This window comes from Bacillus rossius, chromosome 1, assembly GCF_032445375.1.
Source record: "Bacillus rossius redtenbacheri isolate Brsri chromosome 1, Brsri_v3, whole genome shotgun sequence".
NCBI lineage: Eukaryota > Metazoa > Arthropoda > Insecta > Phasmatodea > Bacillidae > Bacillus > Bacillus rossius.
In genome coordinates, this window is record NC_086330.1 from 321,541,158 (window position 1) to 321,560,467 (window position 19,310).

Here is a 19,310-nt window from a genome sequence, read left to right on the forward strand (position 1 = left end):
AACTTCAACTCCAAAGGTTCAAAGAATGAATTAGCAAACCTCGTAACTTCAACTTAACTAACATTTGATTTTAATTGTATTTTAAAATCTCAATGTAAATTATTTATGTAAGTATTATCATTTTACAGTAGAAGTTATGACACAATTTTATATCGCCTAAGTGTTAACGATATTTTAAATGAAAATTAAACCTGAGGAGTTACAAGGAATGCATATTGTTTCAAACATCAGTAAGTTGGTGTTACGAGTTTCTTTTCTTCTCTCCTGTAAAATTTGACTTCAGGGAGTTAAGATGTTTGGTAATAATACCAACGATACGTGTATGGATGTGTGTGTGTTTTTTGAGGATTACTAGCCAAATATTAAACGGGTGGTGGGAATGCCAAGAAAAGTTATTTTGGTCAAGGATCATATGTCCAGAAATGTAACCTTGCAAAGTAACATGCGTGAACTTTATAGAGAACAGATATTAATTTCGCGCGCATAAGGGCACTGCTACATCGGCTGAGAGGACGCACGATTGCACTGCAGTCAGGCTAAACTGGTAACAGGTGTATCATTCAATGAATGGCAATATGGGCTACGGAGAAGGAATGTAAGTAGCCACTGTACTCCATTCAACTCCTGGCTCATTTCGCCTTCTCGTAGCTGTGTCTGTTCCTGTCGGGTGGCGCCGTCTTGTCGCAGTGCCACTTGGGCATGAAACGACTGGTCATTTATCTCAACGCTTGGTGGTATGAAACCAGGATTTTGGCTGCTCACCATAGATGTACACATCAGCAAGTAAGACGTTGCATTTCGAGGCCACAATTTCTATCTGCGCGGTTTTTTCGCACGTGGTCTCCACCTAATATTAACACATGAAGAGTTCATGCGCAGTAGATGAAAATTGTCGTGCAGGCTGAAGGGCGAATGTTCTCGGGAAGGGCTACCCTATGACTTATCAGTCCCGAAAATTCCCAAATTTCACCGTCCGCTCGTGGAACTCTGTGGTTTAAATTGGAAAAAAAATACACTGTCTTGCGAAAATTGATACATTTTCACGATTTTAGAGTACATTTTTAAATTTCACTGATTAGACCCAACCAACCTTTCATTTCTGTTACGATCACCGAGACGTGAAAAAGAAATAGCCTCCCTAGAAAAAAACAGCTAATAACGAAGTTTTGTAAGAATTCAATTCTTTAACACCGATTTTAATCATTATTTATTTAACTGACCTAACTTTACAAACCTTTCACTTAAGTTACGATAAGTTTGACATGCAAAAACATACCCTCAAGAAAAAATCAATAAAGAAGTAAGTTCGGCGAGAATTTTGTTTGCGTAACATACTTAACCTCGCCTTCCTTTCAGTTTTACAACAGCAAAAATAAAAACATAATCCTAAAAATACACGAACGTAGCTTATTCTGGGGTCTGACTCGGGGTCAGGGAATCTTAGGTTTTTTTATTGCTCAAGTGGCGGAGATAAGACCTTGAAAAGGGCTGATTGGGTAGAGGGGGGGGTTAGCCTTTTCTGCGGCTCCGCAGCGCTGTGCGGTGGAGAAACCAGGAGTTACGACCGGTGCGCCCTCGCGCTCAGACTCAAACTAATGTTCCAGTCAACCGCTGAAATTACTCCGGCTAGGTTCGGCTGTCATCCGCCTCTAACTGGATGTGCGCCATCATGCGGAGTGTACACCGTATTGTTCCGTGACGATCTCATTCTATGCTTCGCTGTTCGGGACTACAGTAATACTATGGACTTTTCGACGAAGAAAACCCCTTCAAATGAAAGAAGAATTATTCGTAGCTCCAGATAACTGGCTCTTCGTAGAAACTACTCCAGATAACCTCTTACTAGTTCTGTGTTCGCCGATGCTCAGGTTTAACTGTGATAACAATTAATGTGACTTAATATGCATGAACGTGTTTTAATTTGTATGAATTATTACTGAAAATTGTATTTGTATCGTTAGGATAGTTATATCTCTGTTATTTGTTACAAAATGTTCTATCACAAAATACACATGATTTTTAACTCTAAGTAGTTAAAATTATAGAATTAGGTAGAACTTTTAACTTATTTGTAACAATGTAAATAACTTAAATTTAATTTTTAATATCTTATACGTTAATTCATACCAAGCATTTTCTAAGTTTACTATTATTTCTTATACTTTTATATTTTTGTTAAATATCTTATCACCTTAAATTGCAAAACAATTGTGGGTACTTATAATAATTCCTATATTTTCATGTGTTCTCTATGAGATATGAAAATTTGTGTTAAATGTTTGTTTACTTTCACGTGTTTAGTTTTTGTTTTTGGATAGTTAAATGTATCGTTTCCTAAATACCTATATGTTTGAAGAGGAAGTGGTGCAAAAATTATATATATTGTAATGAAAGCAGTTTGTACAAGAAAATAATTTTGAGATGGCTTGTGTTTGATGTGAAAGCAACAAAAACAAAATGAGTCTATAAGAAACCATCCTGTAAGTCAGTAGTATTTTTCGAAGATTGTAATTAACTGTAATAAAAGTACTTAAGGATGAGTGAAATATTTAACACATATTCTACAAGACTCTACTGAAGAATTTCATGATATTTCGTGAATAATTTTAATAATTTGTTACATGAAATTGTAATAAGACAATAGAACATTTAACCATCGCATGGTTTTATGAAAAGACCAGAATATAGTTTCGATAGTATAGTTCACAGCAAGATACGATATATTTACTATAAGAGATGTAAACTAGATGCAATAAGACTAGAACATTAAGATTAGTGGTGTTTTCATAAGAATAAGCTACAACATCAAGACATTCAGCCCATTAGTTAAGAACGAGTCCACTACGTCGACCGAATGAAGGAAGCGACATCGTGTGACCATCCCGAATCCAACCTCTGACCCCGTTCATCAAGTCACCAGCCGAAACCCCAGGAACCAGACTAGGATCGTGGTTCGTGACTAGTGCTAATTGCCGCTGGAAGCTGTACGATTCATCGATTATTCTTCAGGAGCGTTGAATAGTTCTGTTCGATATCACAACGCCAAATATACTGTCAATTTCTTAAAGGTAACATTGCACCACTGTCCTGATGCCCAAGCTAAATTATATTATTTTATTTTAATTCTAATAAATTAGTAATTTGTTAACTTTTCGGTTGAATTCAAGAATTTTGATACCAATCAATGGCAAACTGATTGAAATAACTATTTAACTTCACGAGATTAGTCTATTCTTACATGTTGAATCACACACTATTTAATTTAATTGCACACATAAATTTGAGTAATTCAGACTAAAAAGTCCAGCACTTCAAGCATTGAGTAAAGCAAGAGCTTGCAAATATATTTATTTTAGAATATAATTTTCAGAATAAGTAAATATATATTGAGATTAATAATTGAATAAATATCTATTGGCGATTGTATTTTTGGTACGAACCTTATCGTGCAACGCTTGGAATCATTAATATTTCTGACATAAGCTGTATCAATTTACAACTTAATACGATGTATTTTCTGTTGGAAATCCATTTGCGAATCATTGAATATAAAATATGTTGTTCGCGAAATAACATTAAAAATAACTAATTATTAATGCCACATTTGAATTATTTTAGATACTTTTTCTGGTTTCTTTAATATAAGTACGTTGATAGTCTTCGTGGCTAATTGTGAAAATTTATTTTTATCATTTTCTTAAGAACACACACTTTATTTTGGTACATTATTTTGTTTGAAATACACAAATCAAATATCATAGGTAATAAAACGATACGTATAGGTATATATAATTGCCACAAACGCTTGTATTGTATATATTTTATTGGTTATAATATTTAATAAGGTATTTCAGTTAGATATTTTTTGAATATATTTACATGTACCTACTTTTTATATGTTTATGTGATAAAGTTACATAAAATTGGCGCATGATATAAAATAAACTGAGTGAACATTCACGCGTAAAGTAAGGTTTTGGCTTAAGACTTAACAAGATTTTAAAAGTAGTTAATATCTTAAGATGATTTATTGAGTTCCATTTTATATCAAGTAAATTCAGTTTTTTTTTTTTTGTGAAATTCCGAAGATGATATAAAATTTACACATATTATTGCATAAAGTTAACAATATTTGTTCGTAAATTTAAAGTGAACAATTTTAACATTCAATTAATATTATTTTACACTTTCAAACTGGTACTGTATTGTATTTCCCAAAATTTAATATGATGCTGAGTTACGAACAATAAGCAATATGGCTGTACTTTCATTCCGAATTTTTAAGTAGTGCACATACTGTATAGGCCTAATTTATTTTTATTTTATTTTATATAATGTGACATGTCCACTAACAGTTCCATTGTAGTTCCCTGCGCAAATAACCACGCCTCCAAAGATAATTTTATGACGAGAATGATGTGCGCAGAAATGTACCTACTAAAGACACATCTAAATCACGTTTAATAACTTTTTACCAAAACGTTGACTTGCCACGTGGACATACACAAAATCTCTTTTAAAAATAAATTATATGTAGGCTTTTTTAGTTTTCACAGAAAATTTTAACCTTTTCTTTAAACACTTTCTTAAATAAGTTAAGGTAAAAGCACCTATTATGAGACCTTTCCTAATATGAGACCCTAGACTTTCTCAGCCGGGAGCTCCTGAACTCTAGCGGACAATACACTAACTCGGTGCAGTGAACGTTTTCTTGCGTGTGTATTGTTTTCATTAGCGAGCGAATGTGTAGACAAGCGTGGTTACCGATTTTGTGTTTTACGAGCTATCGAGTTTTCCACCGAGATAACAGAAACGGCTTACATATAAATCAAGGTAAGGTTACTTGTTATAACATTCATACACGATGGTTGCTATATAGATGAGTGGTTATGTGCATGCTAGTGAGATTGTGTTTTGTGCACTTTTTGTATCCGCAACACAATGTCTTTTGTTGCATATTGATGGCTCCTATTATGAGACCTACAGAGTACCCTTTTATGGGATACTATCTCATATTAGGAACCGGGTCTCATATTAAGAGCTTCCTGCTAAATAAAGTGTTATGCATTTAAACATCAGAATATCATTTAACTATCGCCTTGTTACAATACAATGATTATTTATTATGTTATAATGTAATTAAATTGCTTCATATCTAGTATATAGTAATATAATTCTCGTTATTAACAAACTGTAATGACATATATCATAAGTAATGCTGGTCTTAGAATATAAATTCATAGTCATAAATTAACAGTTTTCTTTGCCTAAAATGACATTGATTTTAACTTTATTATTACCTTTCATATTAATGTTTTTCTTTTAGATGGATCCTAGCCGAAATCCGAAAAGGAAGAAATGGGACAAGGAGCAGATGATCCTAGCTGTCAAAGCTGTACAAACAGGTACTATGGGTTACAAGTCAGCAGCGAAACATTTTGGGGTACCAAAAAGCACAGTGGAAAGGTATGTGAAAAATACTGAATTGCGTTCTGATGATTTGGTAAATGTGCCATTAGGAAGAAGGCCTACATTAAGCTGTAAACTAGAAAATGAACTTGTAACGTACTGCATTGAGATGGATAAAAGGTTTTATGGGTTGAGGAAATGTGATATTAAAAGGATGGCCTTCCAACTCGCCATTGCTAATGGTATCAAACATCCATTCTCAGAAAAAAATAAATCAGCTGGTAAGAAGTGGATGGGTTCTTTCTTAAAGCGTCATCCACAGTTGTCATTAAGAGTTCCCCAAGGCATTTCTCACGCCAGAGTAAAAGGTTTCAGTCCTGAAAATGTAAAAAAAATTTTTGAGCTCTATGTAACTGAATTTGACAAAATTAAAGGCCGTCCTCACAGGTTGTACAATGTTGATGAGACTGGGGTAACTGTGGTACAGCACAGAGCTGAGAAGGTAATATCCCTGAAAGGAAAACGAGAAGTAGCTGCACTGACATCAGCTGAGAGAGGGTCACTCATAACAGTCGTTACTTGCATGAATGCAGTTGGTTCTTTTGTCCCTCCATTGATAGTGTGGCCAAGGAAGAATATGAAAATAGAACTCATGGATGGGGCACCAGCTGGTTCTATTTGGGGATGCCACCCTTCTGGATGGATTCAGGGGGATTTGTTCACAAAGTGGTTTGATCATTTTATTGAATATACAAAGCCATCACTTGAAGACCCTGTTCTTCTTGTTCTCGATGGCCACTACTCACACACCAGAAATGTTGATGTGATACGATTGGCTAGAGAGAACCACGTATCAATCATTTGTATCCCTCCTCACAGTTCACACAAAATGCAGCCACTGGATGTAGGCTTCATGAAGCCACTGAAAACCTATTATGCCTCAGAAATACAGTCTTTTTTAAGAAACAACCCTAACCGTATTGTAACACCACTCTTGGTTGCAAAGTTGTTCAGTGCAGCATATCAACGAGCTGCAACAATGGAAATAGCTGTCAATGCATTCCGCAAAACAGGATTGTACCCATTCAACAGTGATGTGTTTCGTGAATGTGACTTTGTAATTCACAGTTGTCAAGAAATTCTTGATAGAGATGTTCATACCAGTGCAACTATCATCGCCACTTCGAATGACACATCAACTGGTGCAGGACCATCTAATTCTCACCCTGTTCTACCTATGGATCGCCCACATTTTTCTGGCACAGGGCCTTCTGATGCTAGTCCTGCTCAAACTATGGACATCACACCTATCTCTCCTAAAGATATTAAGCCACTTCCTAGTCTTTCAGCAAATTTACAAAGCCGAAGATGTGGCAAAGCATCTGTAATAACCTCATCGCCTTACAAATCTGATCTCCTGAAGAGTTTGGAAAGAGATACAACAGCAAAAATTAAAAAAGAAGCTGCATGGAAATGTCATAAAACCCTGACGAAAAAACCTTCTGCCAACACACAAAAGACAAGATCACGAAGTTGTACAAGAAGATTAATGGAACAATCCAGCAGCGACGAGTCGGATGATGATTTCGACATCTTATCAGATAGCTCTGGTGAAGAAGACAACGATGCTGAGTGCCTCTTCTGTGGATGCATATTTTCAGATGACAAACATGGCGAACAGTGGATATAGTGTATTGTCTGCTGTCGTTGGGCTCATGAACATTGTGGTGCCACTGACAGTCACTTTGTGTGTCCTCAGTGCCAAAAGAGGATAAAGAAATAATGTGTCCCATATTAGGAAACCTTTTTTTTCCTTTGGAAAAGTGCAGTGTCTTCCTTTTTTTGCATAGGACGTAAATTTATTAGTTTAAAACAATATGTATATATTGCATTTTATAGTTAAACATATCAAGTGATTTATTAGACGTCAAATGTTAATTTATGTTCACTTAATAAAAATATATGAATTTTATTTAAAAGGGGTCCCATAATAGGTGCCTTTACCTTATAACAACAGTATTCAGATTGGCGTATCATCATTCACTCCTAGGTCAATAAAAATTCGTCATGAAAATCGTCTAATATATATTTATTTTTAATAAATCGTTTAAATAGACGTATGATTTTTTTTAAATTGGTTATGCAATCGTTGTATGCCGTATAGTGTTCTGAATATTTTACAAAAAGTGTTGTTTTCAAATAATTTAATTATGATGTATATGTATGTATATTAATCCTGCCGATACTCTGAAAATTAAAAAAAAAAATTGTTCCATTATGTTTAAAAACTCAAAGCGTTCCGCTCGTATAGCAACAAACATGTCTGACCGCCGCCGCTCGTAGCTGTATGCCCGCATGCTCGCCCGTCAGAGGGAAAACAGCGTGAGTTCGAACGGCCAGTGCCGAAACAAGCGAGGACTGGATTAGTGTTTTTATTTGGTCGCCCCTCGCGACGTTAATTAGATCACATCCGGTGCGCACTTCATTAAGCTCGCTAACGAATATGTGCAGCGGAACCGCACCGAAACTCTCAGTGAGCCCAGTAACAAATTTATCCAAGTAGTTTTAGTGGAACAATTTACGCAAAAAAAAAATAATCTGCTTCGGACCGACTGCTCGTGCTTTTTTTTTTTTTTTTTTTTCGCGTTTCAATGACAGTCCATTTTTAAATATTACAGCGTGGCAGAGAGAAGTAGGGCAGATTGAAGATTAAAATACAACTCTATTTTGTAAAAAAATATTTGATTTACGTATCTGTGTAGGATTAACAACGTGAATGCCAAATAGGATTATTCGATGAACTAAATTTCAGCTGAGTACAAATTTTTAAAATTAAAAAAATATATACAAAATTTTTAGTTTACGTTAGACCTAGCGATTAAGTAATGGGTCTAGGGTATTTTCATCATATACGTGTACATACAAGTTACAATTTTAGCTGGTGGATTCAGAATTTCCTTCCGAGCAAAAAATATATATATATATGTTTATAGTTTTTAAAAAAATTCCAACGGCTACCATGCGTAACACATTATTTAATTATATAAGTTTAAAAAATCTTTATAAGTATAGCTAACTAAGATTTCGAAAAACGTCAATAATCCCGTAATAATATTAACGTATTATTGGCCTTAAAATATAAAAATATTTTCACCAAAATTAAAATAAAATAACTTCACTACTGACAAGTTTGTAAATTATATTTTACTCTCCCCTTGAGGCTTTGTAACTAACCGGTAGCCTAAGTTAAGTTGGCTTTAGAGATGTCGCGTCGTAGGATGATAAAATTGTTCTCTAATTCGATTGAAAGAAGTCAACTAAGTACAGAACATGCATTGCCATCCTGCAAATCCCATAATCTTTGCACCGGTACACAAAATGAAAAACTTAAGGAGACTTCAAAAATTATAACAAATTTGGTTTTTTACTCTTTACATTTTGATAGAAAAGACGAAATTTGATATATAAAGTCTTATGCAAAACAATTTACGTAATGTCATAATAACCGTATTTTTAGCGAGTACCGCACAAGCCTACATTACTGTATTTACCCACAATTACCGAATGGGTTGGCAACACTGCTGCACAGAAATAAATTCTCTTTGCGTTCACAACAAATTCCTTTAAAAAAACTAGTTGCCGAGAAATAGTATTTTTATACTACAAGAAAGATATTGTAAATTAGTACAACACGTGGCTATGGTTATTGTTGCATAAATAAGATAAGTTTTTCGAGATAATACTAAATATTTCTTACGAAAATTGGCGCATATTTTTTTTAAAATCATAGAAAAGATGATCGATTATTCATAGATTAAACTTAATTTTGTTTTATTGCGCTTATTAACGTGCGCTGTTAATACTATAAAGCTGTTCAGGGAACAGTTAACAAATAACTTTAACCATCGGAGGTACTGGGACAACACACAGCATACGTACCCGGGTAAGACTCCGAATCCAGCAAATGTACAAATTAACAAATAGGTACCTTAAAAGTTTACGTGAACATTTATGTTCCGTTTTGGGAAGAAATAATAATGATACGGTGTATGCGGCGAAGACCGGTAGGGAAGACGGGCGAGGGGAGACGCGCGGACGTGAAATGCGTTTGCTTCGCTGAAGTCCAGCTCCCCAGCTCGTCGTGGGGGATGCGAACGCAGGAGACGGCTTGCTTTCTCTCTCGCCCCGAACGGAGGCTGACGGCCGCAACACGTCCCGGAGGCAGCGGTTGGCGGGCTGTCGGCGGACGGAGTGGCTCGCCCCGTCACGTCTCCGGCGGGGGAAGAGACGAGGCTGGAGCCGCGCTCCTGAGGGAGGACAAGAGGCTGGAAAGCCGCCCGAAAGCCGTTCAACGTGAGACATCGTAGCTCGCGGCACACGGCATTCGGCGAACGGAGCAGAAGTCGCGTGGAACGGAAATGTGCAAAACCACGGTGCTGCCGTATCTGCGGCAAATTTCACGAAAGCCAAAAATAAACCATTTATAGGTATTACTTTTTTTTAAATGCACTTTTAACAAAATTCCTTGTTGAAAGTCAGGTCCGAATTCCGTGGATTAGTAATTAATTTTTTTTTCGAGTCCCTTTCGCTTTTATCGTAGCCATTTAATTATACTACATTTCAAAATTTCGGTCCACTAATCAAATGATACCATAGTCGACGCAGCTGCTCCGGCAGCGAATTCTAGCGGCGGGTGCTGGAACGAACGCGTTCGGAAATGTAGTTTTAAACAAAATTTGCATATATTTATCTTGCGTGTTTTTTTAAAGGATTCTGCGTTAATTTTTTGTGTCCGAGTTTCGTAGCATAAGTATATTTGCATCATGAAAACACATAAATTTGCTCGTTACTGAGCGAGTACTGAAAGACTCGCTCACATTTTTTTGTAAACAGAATCATGAAAATCACAGAATTTTTTTTAATTTGTACATATAGATGAAAACAAATGTAGCACTACAATAAAATGTTCGCAGTTGCCCGGATATGTATGCTTTATTTTGTCCAGTACTTACATTAGTTAAAGTTGTTTGTAAACTTTTTTTAAATTAAAATCCAATAGTTAAACCAAAAAAGGTTAAAGGTTGAATATTCGATTATCTATTCCATAGTTTTCAAAACTTATGTTGTATGTATGTTATGCGCCAATTTTCGTAGGTTTGACAAGAAATATTCATATTTGTTTCCAAAAACCTAATTCGTATATGCAATAATAATAACCATAGAAATAATATGTTGCAGAAATTTACAATAGTTTTCTTGTAGTATTATAAACTATTTCTTGCAATTAGTTTACACAGGAATCTTTTGTAAAAGTACTTTTTTTTATATCTGCATACCAACAACCGCACCGCTTCAACAACTATCGGCATCACTTCGATATAATTTTCTCCAATGAAGTAAAATAATCAGAGAAAGGACAGAACATTTATGAAACAGGTTTACGGGACAGCAGCAAACGAAATTTAGTGCCTGCAACCAAATATTCCGTGTAGAGAAAAATTCTGAACGATTGTTTGTAACAATTCCCTATGTCTTAGAAAAAGTTACATAGCAATTGGAACCCTTCTCATTGTTTTCCCTTTATTGACTGTCTGGGAGCGTTGGGGTTACAGAGGTTTTGTTTCAGAAACCATAACTGTTTTCTCTGTTTCACTCTTCCCATCCTCACAGCCAGGGATGAATCACTAATTACCAGATGGTACCTTTTTTCTTGCGGTAGATTTAATTCAAGCATCAGGCTGTCCTTCAAACATGTGGTGGTACATGTGTCTTTCCACTTTCCAATTTAGGATCAATTGCCTACAACATATGCCATAATTGGTATTATCACGTTTAGGGTTATTATTACAACCATGTATAACACATGCTTAATACATTACCATAGCATCACGCGGAATTTGTTGATGAAATATCGGCAATTAATACATGTTTGATGTCAGACTAAAAGTGAAACATCATTGCCCTATTTTGTAACCTCGCACTCTCTGGAATAACAAATGTACTCAGACAGATGCATTACCATTATAACGTTAACTATTGAGTAATGGATATGACAAAGTACCTTTAAGATCTATAAATAAAAAACTCAAAAATAATTCTTTCAAATTTATTTTTTAAAAACGTTTACAGTCACACATGCATATTATTTAAAAGCATTAGGAATTTTCGTAAGAAAAGACATAATATTTATGGTATTAGGTGATTGTTTATTTGACACACCTTTAAATACTGCTATCTAATGGTAAACATTTATGCTGGGTAAAGTCTGTGGAGAACATTGCATCTTGAATAAGTAGTAGCCTAGGAATAATTTTCTTTTCTCTTGACATTTCAAAGGACTGGAAGCATTCCTGCTATGGTTTTTAAATAGGCTGGAATCCATACCACTATACTTTTGAGCTGCGTTCTCATTATACGCGCCCTGAAGGAAAATAAACCAATAACAATATAAAAAAATATTAAAATTATCCAGACACACACTTGTTTGTGTACACGTATGCGTTCCTGGTACCAGGAAATAACGTGAATTTTGCAGCCACGATTATTTCAGAAATTTATTTCACTCCAAGCCAGACTCACCTTGCCTTCATATATAACAGAGTGTTCATTGGTCGATAACATGATCACATACTATAGTGGATTAGACGTGATTGACTAACCATTCCTTCTCCTTGTCTGTAACTGGATCAAGGGCGTGTCAAGAGAATTGTGTTCAATCCATCAACAACGTGTAGCAGATGTTCAGGTGCTTCAAGTCTTCTTTGCTACGCAATGAATCAATAAAGGAACAGTGGCTCTAAGTAGGGACAAGTATTTTTTTTTTCGGAAAAAGGTTATCCAACCAGCTGTGTTTTAAAACTTTTGTAGCCTTTTCTGTGTTACGTAGTTGGCCGGGTTGATTTCACTGTCAGAAATTACAGTGTATTTGCGGAATTTTCGACGAAGAATTCAACTTAAATAAACGAAGAGGTCTTCGTAGTTTCAGATAACTGGATCTTCGTAAAGTCTACGCCGTATTTCGACTTTCGAGTTCTGTTCACGGGGTATGAACACACGTAGAAGAAATAAGAGTGTTTTTGTAGGAGTCTTAACAAGATTTTGAATGTTTTGCTATTATACCAAGTTTATTCTTGTTGAGTCCTATTTTTACATTAAGTAAACATAGCACCCTTATTTTAACGAAGATATCCGTTGATTTACGAAGATCCCTGAATAATTTGTAACAATCATTCTCCGCAAATTTAAGGAGAAAACTTTTAACAGTGCAGTTACATGTCTACTGTCAGCACACCAATCATAGCCGTCCAGTGCGGAAGCAAACTCGTCCTGAATGGCCAGGCCCATTAGGGCTGTGCCTTTTCTTGCAGACGTCCGTCAATTACACTGTTAAAAAATTTTCAGCTTAAATTTACGAAGAATGTTGGTTAGCTATCCGGGGATCTTCGTAAATTTGTCGTTATGTTCGTAAATTTACGGGTGCAATACAGAATAATCTTGGTAAATGAAGGACTGGCTTAGACTCGTGCTGAAAAAAAAAAATTAATTCTTCCATGTGTGCAGAATCCCAATGTTGAAGTACAGCGAAGATTCCACGAAGAGCTAAACTATTGGAAATTATGATGAACTCTTCGTTTATTTGAGGTGCATTCTTTGTTGAAATTTCCGAAGATTCGTTTGTAAGTCCTAAGGTGTACAAGGAAAAAAATTGATAGCGCATCAGCCAGTGAGCTAGGTTATCATATCGTTGTTTTTTTTTCCGTGGGAAGTGCATGCCCCTAGCTGCAAGTTCGTCGCTTGTCTCGGAGTTGAGACGGTGTCGAGACAAGGTCGCGGGGTCTGCGCAATTTCCGCTGCCCCTCGGACGGAAGTTAACCCCCTCGTTCCGGTCGCGCGCGGCCTGTAGCTCCTCGGGGAAGTTTGTCCGCCGCGGAGCTGCGCGCGCCGCAACCATCCATCAAGGATCTAGCCTTCCCCCCCCCCTCCTGTCCGGGCACCCTCGCCCTGGCAGCGCGGTCTTTTGTGCGCGGCCGGGGAGACCCCTGCCGTCAGCCGCACCTGCAGCTCGTTCACGAGGCCACTCCGCGGCCAGGTCTGACGAGGGTTCCGGCGATCACCAGGCCAAAAGTCCACGAAACCAACACCTCAACAGGCAAAAAAAAAATCCCTCGAGCAAATTTTTTTTTTTTCAAAAGCGGGAATTGGTAGAATAGACCATGCCTGAAAACATACCAAATGTTTTCCGCCGTACACCCTGTGAGTATCGCCGAAAACGTGCATTTTAAATCCTAGATGACAGCGTCTTACAATAGTTCATTAAAAAGCTTTTCTTTTTTTTATTGCTGTAAACTCACTTGAAATTCAATTCTACACGCATATGTTTTAAAAAAATCCCTAAAGTTTATACTAATTATTTAATTTAAAAGGATAAATTTTAAAAAAATAATTTTATTATCTCAGTTACGGAACTAAAAATATGATTTTTATCAAAACTCAAGGGCCAAACGTAAAAAACATGTATCTAAAAACAGTATGTCCATAAAATAATACCCCAGGCATAAATTTCAATAGTATCAACTGCAAGCGTTGTAGGTCACAATTAAAGAGCAACTCAAACAGATTTCGATAACCTCACATGCGCGAGTGCTGCTTTGTTGTTTTCTCGCTTGCAGCGCCACCTACGCAAAATGGCGATTCGTGAGCGTAATTTCCCCAATTAGTAGAAGGTGAACTTGTGAACTTTATTTGGCAACAGGATGGAGCACCTCCCCATTGGAATCTTTTTGCACGAGAGTGGTTGAACGTTGAAGTCACTAACCGTTGGGTTGGTCGTAATGGTCGAGACGACAGAGCTCTTTTTCACTGGCCTCCGAGTTCACCTGATATAACGCCATGCGTTTTTTTTTCTGTGTTTTTTTTTATAAAAGATCGTGTTTACGTTCCGCCGCTACCTAATGATTTTCCAGCGTTGAGACACAGAATTGAAAATGATATTGCTTCCACTACATCGAACGTGTTAACCGAAGTATGGAAAGAATTTGACTTTAGGTTGGATGTGTATCGTGTAACTAAAGGTGCACACATTGAAAATTTCTAAGAAAATCTAGTTTAGTTTACCTTCGATGTTATGTTTGATTTGTTGTAAACAGTCTAAATAAAACTTTATTAATATACCATTGAAACTGGGACATTCTTTTACGGATATTGCTATTCGCCGGCAGGCAGAACAACAAACTGAGCCACAATGGCCGGTACAGGGATATTTCTCGGGGCAGGGAGAAATTTGGAGAGGGAGTGAAATACGAAGGAAAAGAACTCACGGGTGCGGCGCGCGTTAGAAGTGAGACTTCGCAGACTCGTTGCAGTTCTACGTCCATTCACTAACGGCGCTGCTGCTCCCATCTGTGTTTTCGAAAAGAGAATTGATAGCTTAAACATTATTCATAAATTCCCGATCTAAAGTGACAGAATAATTACAGGCTTTTTTTTTGCAAATTATGCATTTTAAAATTTTATATTAATCTGAAATTTTAATTTTTTAAGTGCTAAGATGCTTCAGAAAAACGTGTGCAGTGTGCACTTGGCGTATCTGCAGCCACAAGGTAGCCACGCCCAATTGCTCGGTGTTGCCATTAAAGTTCATGTGGAACAAACATGGCGTCAAATAGCTCTGTAATTTAACCTCTCTTTTTCCCGGCCGTTACATTTTCCGTAATGCTCTGAGCCTTTCATATTTGTTTTTGTTACTGTACTTTTCGAAACTTTATAATGGCTTACTATACCGACTGGAAATAAAGTTAACTTAAAAAAAAAAAAAGTAGTTTCAATGTGTGTATTCAACAAAATCCTCACGTTCTACAACAAGGAATTTGCACTTTAGCATTATCATTCTCCACACGCGGAACTGCCTGTGTAGTTTTGTAGTTTCGGGAGTTGTAACAGCTCACACTTCGTCCCCCAAAATAACATATGGTTTACTTCCTTCACCGAAATTTTCCAAATATTTTCATATCTTTGGAAAGGGGGAGCTATATGACACACCTTACCCCTCCACCTCCCCCCCCCCCCCTGGTTAGGCCACCGCTGCAGGCCTACAGCTATGAAATCCATACTCTGAGCCCACGATCACACGAAACCATGTATGGAAGGGAACCTTAAAGTCGCTGAGGTCATGAAATTTATCTCACCATGGTTTGAAATCTCTGTATGCAGCAAATAGGCTCAGCTACACGCTATTTTAGATTTTTTTTTATTATTTCAAATATTTTTATTTTTGGAAAATATTTGAGCGAGTGTTTTTAGTACTCGCCAGCACTGTGTAATATCTAACCTTGGTAACGAGCAAATTTTTGTGATCTCACGTTGCAAACACATAATACGAAATTCGGACACGAAATTTATCGTATAATTCTTTGAAAAATTTCGAGCTTGATGAATATACGCAAATTGCATTCTCAACTACATTACTGGACACGAGTCACGGGTATCTTTTGCATCGGCTGGTAGAATTATTTTCCGGAGCAGCTACGTCGACTATAGAATCATTCGATTTGTAGAGCGATATTTTTAACTATTTAATGAAACTGCTACGATAAAAGCGAAAAAGACTTGAAAAAATACTAAACCATGGCTTTACAAGTAATTTTATTAAAATACTTTCTTAAAATTCACTAAAATGTTAATACTATAAAGTTTCCCTTTGGTTTTGTGAGCTTTGGTTTGCACCACCCGCTCAGATGGCAGCACCGTGGTTACATATTTCCGTTACTTTCGAATTCCGTTCCATTTACGAAATTACTCCTTCCAAATGTCGCATACCGAAAGCTAAGATGTTACACTCAAAGATTTCATTTATGGGTCGATAGAAATAAAGTTGTGCGTATAACCAAGAATCGGAAACAGAAAATTAACTTCTAGTGATGCGATATTTGACTGGGGAAGACTGAATTTATACGACTTGTCGGTTTTTTTTTTTTTTTTTCACATTGTCATTAGAAGCCTGCTTGAACGCTGCCTGATCCCAGCACTCAATGATGCTAAATTGGCCTTAGGGCTGAGTTACAATAGTACAAATCGTGAGACATGCTTGGAAATGCTATAATGTAGTTAGTATTAGGAAGTGGCCATAGTGTTAAAAATTTTATTTTAAGTTTTGCAATGTTTGTAATATTACTTATTGGAGATTCCTAGTTTACTTATAATGTTCATTTAAAAATAATATCAAAAGCATCTCAATAAATTATTTAATCAACTTCAAAAATGTTACAAATAATAATTAATGCAGCCCTACAAAAATAATTTTTGCTGTCACGACAAAAAGTTTTTTTTTAATAGAAACCTTTTCAAATATTTAATGGCAACAACCAAATATTTAGTAAATGTAAGCTGCCTAAAAAAATTTTTTCTCGGTAATTTCATTGTGTAAGTTACTTTTAGAGATCTAAGTTGAACAAAAATAACTTTCGGCCTTTACCAGTAATGTCTGTGATGAAAATGTAAAAGTCATTTAAAAAGAGGTTGTATAAATGGGGTTTATCATCCGGTACTTGTACTGTACCGTCCGAATGCATGCTGCTGAACTCGAACACTCTGGAATGACATCTGCTCGTGGTTGTGCAATGTGGACTTGCTCGTGTGTCCAGATGACGAGTTCGGCGAGAAGTCCGTGTCTGTGCTGCTGGACGGGGAGGAGTCGGAGATGACGTTCATCGACCACCCTTGCGGAGAGATGTCGGTAAGTCCAGCCGTCGCGTCGACGTGATCGACAACTCTGATCTGAGCTGAGTGTTGACAACAAAAACATGTTATACCAATCATACGGCTCTTTAAGGTCAAACGTCTTCCGTTAAAACCTTTTTGTGACAAAACATTTTCTAAAATACTATAACATTTTCTGATTTGTGCTGTACCTGTGTTTGGTTGGGACGTTACCTTTGTTTCATACGTGATGGAACTGGAAAGCAGTTGTGGTGTGGCTGTGTTGTGTAGCTGTGATGTAAATGTAGTACAACTGTGGCTAAGGTGAAGCATTGCTGAAGCTGTTATGTAGTTGTTATGTTGTTGTGAAGTGTCTGTGGTAAGGCTGTGGTGTAACTGTGCTGTGGTTGAACTGGCGCAACTGAGCTGTGCCTGTGGTGTGGTTGTGGCGCACAATTGTGATGTTCCTGTCAAGTGGCTGTGGTGCAACTGTACCTGAGGTGCGGCACTGGAGCGACTGAGCTGTAGCTGTGGTGTGGTTGTGGCGCATAATTGTGATGTTCCTGTCAAGTGGCTGTGGTGCAACTGTACCTGAGGTGCGGCACTGGAGCGACTGAGCTGTAGCTGTGGTGTGGTTGTGGCGCATAATTGTGATGTTCCTGTCAAGTGGCTGTGGTGCAACTGTACCTGAGGTGCGGCACTGGAGCGACTGAGCTGTAGCTGTGGTGTGGTTGTGGCGCATAATTGTGATGTTCCTGTCAAGTGGCTGTGGTGCAACTGTACCTGAGGTGCGGCACTGGAGCAACTGAGCTGTACCTGTGGTGTGGTTGTGGCGCATAATTGTGATGTTCCTGTCAAGTGGCTGTGGTGCAACTGTACCTGAGGTGCGGCACTGGAGCAACTGAGCTGTACCTGTGGTGTGGTTGTGGTTCATAATTGTGATGTTCCCGTCAAGTGGGGTGGTGCAACTGTACCTGAGGTGCGGCACTGGAGCGACTGAGCTGTAGCTGTGGTGTGGTTGTGGCGCATAATTGTGATGTTCCTGTCAAGTGGCTGTGGTGCAACTGTACCTGAGGTGCGGCACTGGAGCAACTGAGCTGTACCTGTGGTGTGGTTGTGGTTCATAATTGTGATGTTCCCGTCAAGTGGGGTGGTGCAACTGTACCTGAGGTGCGGCACTGGAGCGACTGAGCTGTAGCTGTGGTGTGGTTGTGGCGCATAATTGTGATGTTCCTGTCAAGTGGCTGTGGTGCAACTGTACCTGAGGTGCGGCACTGGAGCGACTGAGCTGTAGCTGTGGTGTGGTTGTGGCGCATAATTGTGATGTTCCTGTCAAGTGGCTGTGGTGCAACTGTACCTGAGGTGCGGCACTGGAGCAACTGAGCTGTACCTGTGGTGTGGTTGTGGTTCATAATTGTGATGTTCCCGTCAAGTGGGGTGGTGCAACTGTACCTGAGGTGCGGCACTGGAGCGACTGAGCTGTAGCTGTGGTGTGGTTGTGGTTCATAATTGTGATGTTCCCGTCAAGTGGGGTGGTGCAACTGTACCTGAGGTGCGGCACTGGAGCGACTGAGCTGTAGCTGTGGTGTGGTTGTGGCGCATAATTGTGATGTTCCTGTCAAGTGGCTGTGGTGCAACTGTACCTGAGGTGCGGCACTGGAGCAACTAAGCTGTAGCTGTGGTGTGGTTGTGGCGCATAATTGTGATGTTCCTGTCAAGTGGCTGTGGTGCAACTGTACCTGAGGTGCGGCACTGGAGCGACTGAGCTGTAGCTGTGGTGTGGTTGTGGCGCATAATTGTGATGTTCCTGTCAAGTGGCTGTGGTGCAACTGTACCTGAGGTGCGGCACTGGAGCAACTGAGCTGTACCTGTGGTGTGGTTGTGGTTCATAATTGTGATGTTCCCGTCAAGTGGGGTGGTGCAACTGTACCTGAGGTGCGGCACTGGAGCGACTGAGCTGTAGCTGTGGTGTGGTTGTGGCGCATAATTGTGATGTTCCTGTCAAGTGGCTGTGGTGCAACTGTACCTGAGGTGCGGCACTGGAGCGACTGAGCTGTAGCTGTGGTGTGGTTGTGGCGCATAATTGTGATGTTCCTGTCAAGTGGCTGTGGTGCAACTGTACCTGAGGTGCGGCACTGGAGCAACTGAGCTGTAGCTGTGGTGTGGTTGTGGCGCATAATTGTGATGTTCCTGTCAAGTGGCTGTGG

At 38.3% G+C, this 19,310-nt stretch overlaps 1 protein-coding gene across 1 annotated transcript in view; it reads left to right on the forward strand.

Moving 5' to 3' along the window:
• LOC134527990 (AF4/FMR2 family member lilli-like) overlaps positions 1 to 19,310 on the forward strand; it is a 194,781-nt gene that overhangs the window by 149,598 nt on the left and 25,873 nt on the right. The window contains exon 6 of the mRNA XM_063361139.1: positions 17,049 to 17,140. Coding sequence (XP_063217209.1) covers positions 17,049 to 17,140 — 92 coding nt within the window. The remainder of the gene's footprint in view (positions 1 to 17,048; positions 17,141 to 19,310) is intronic.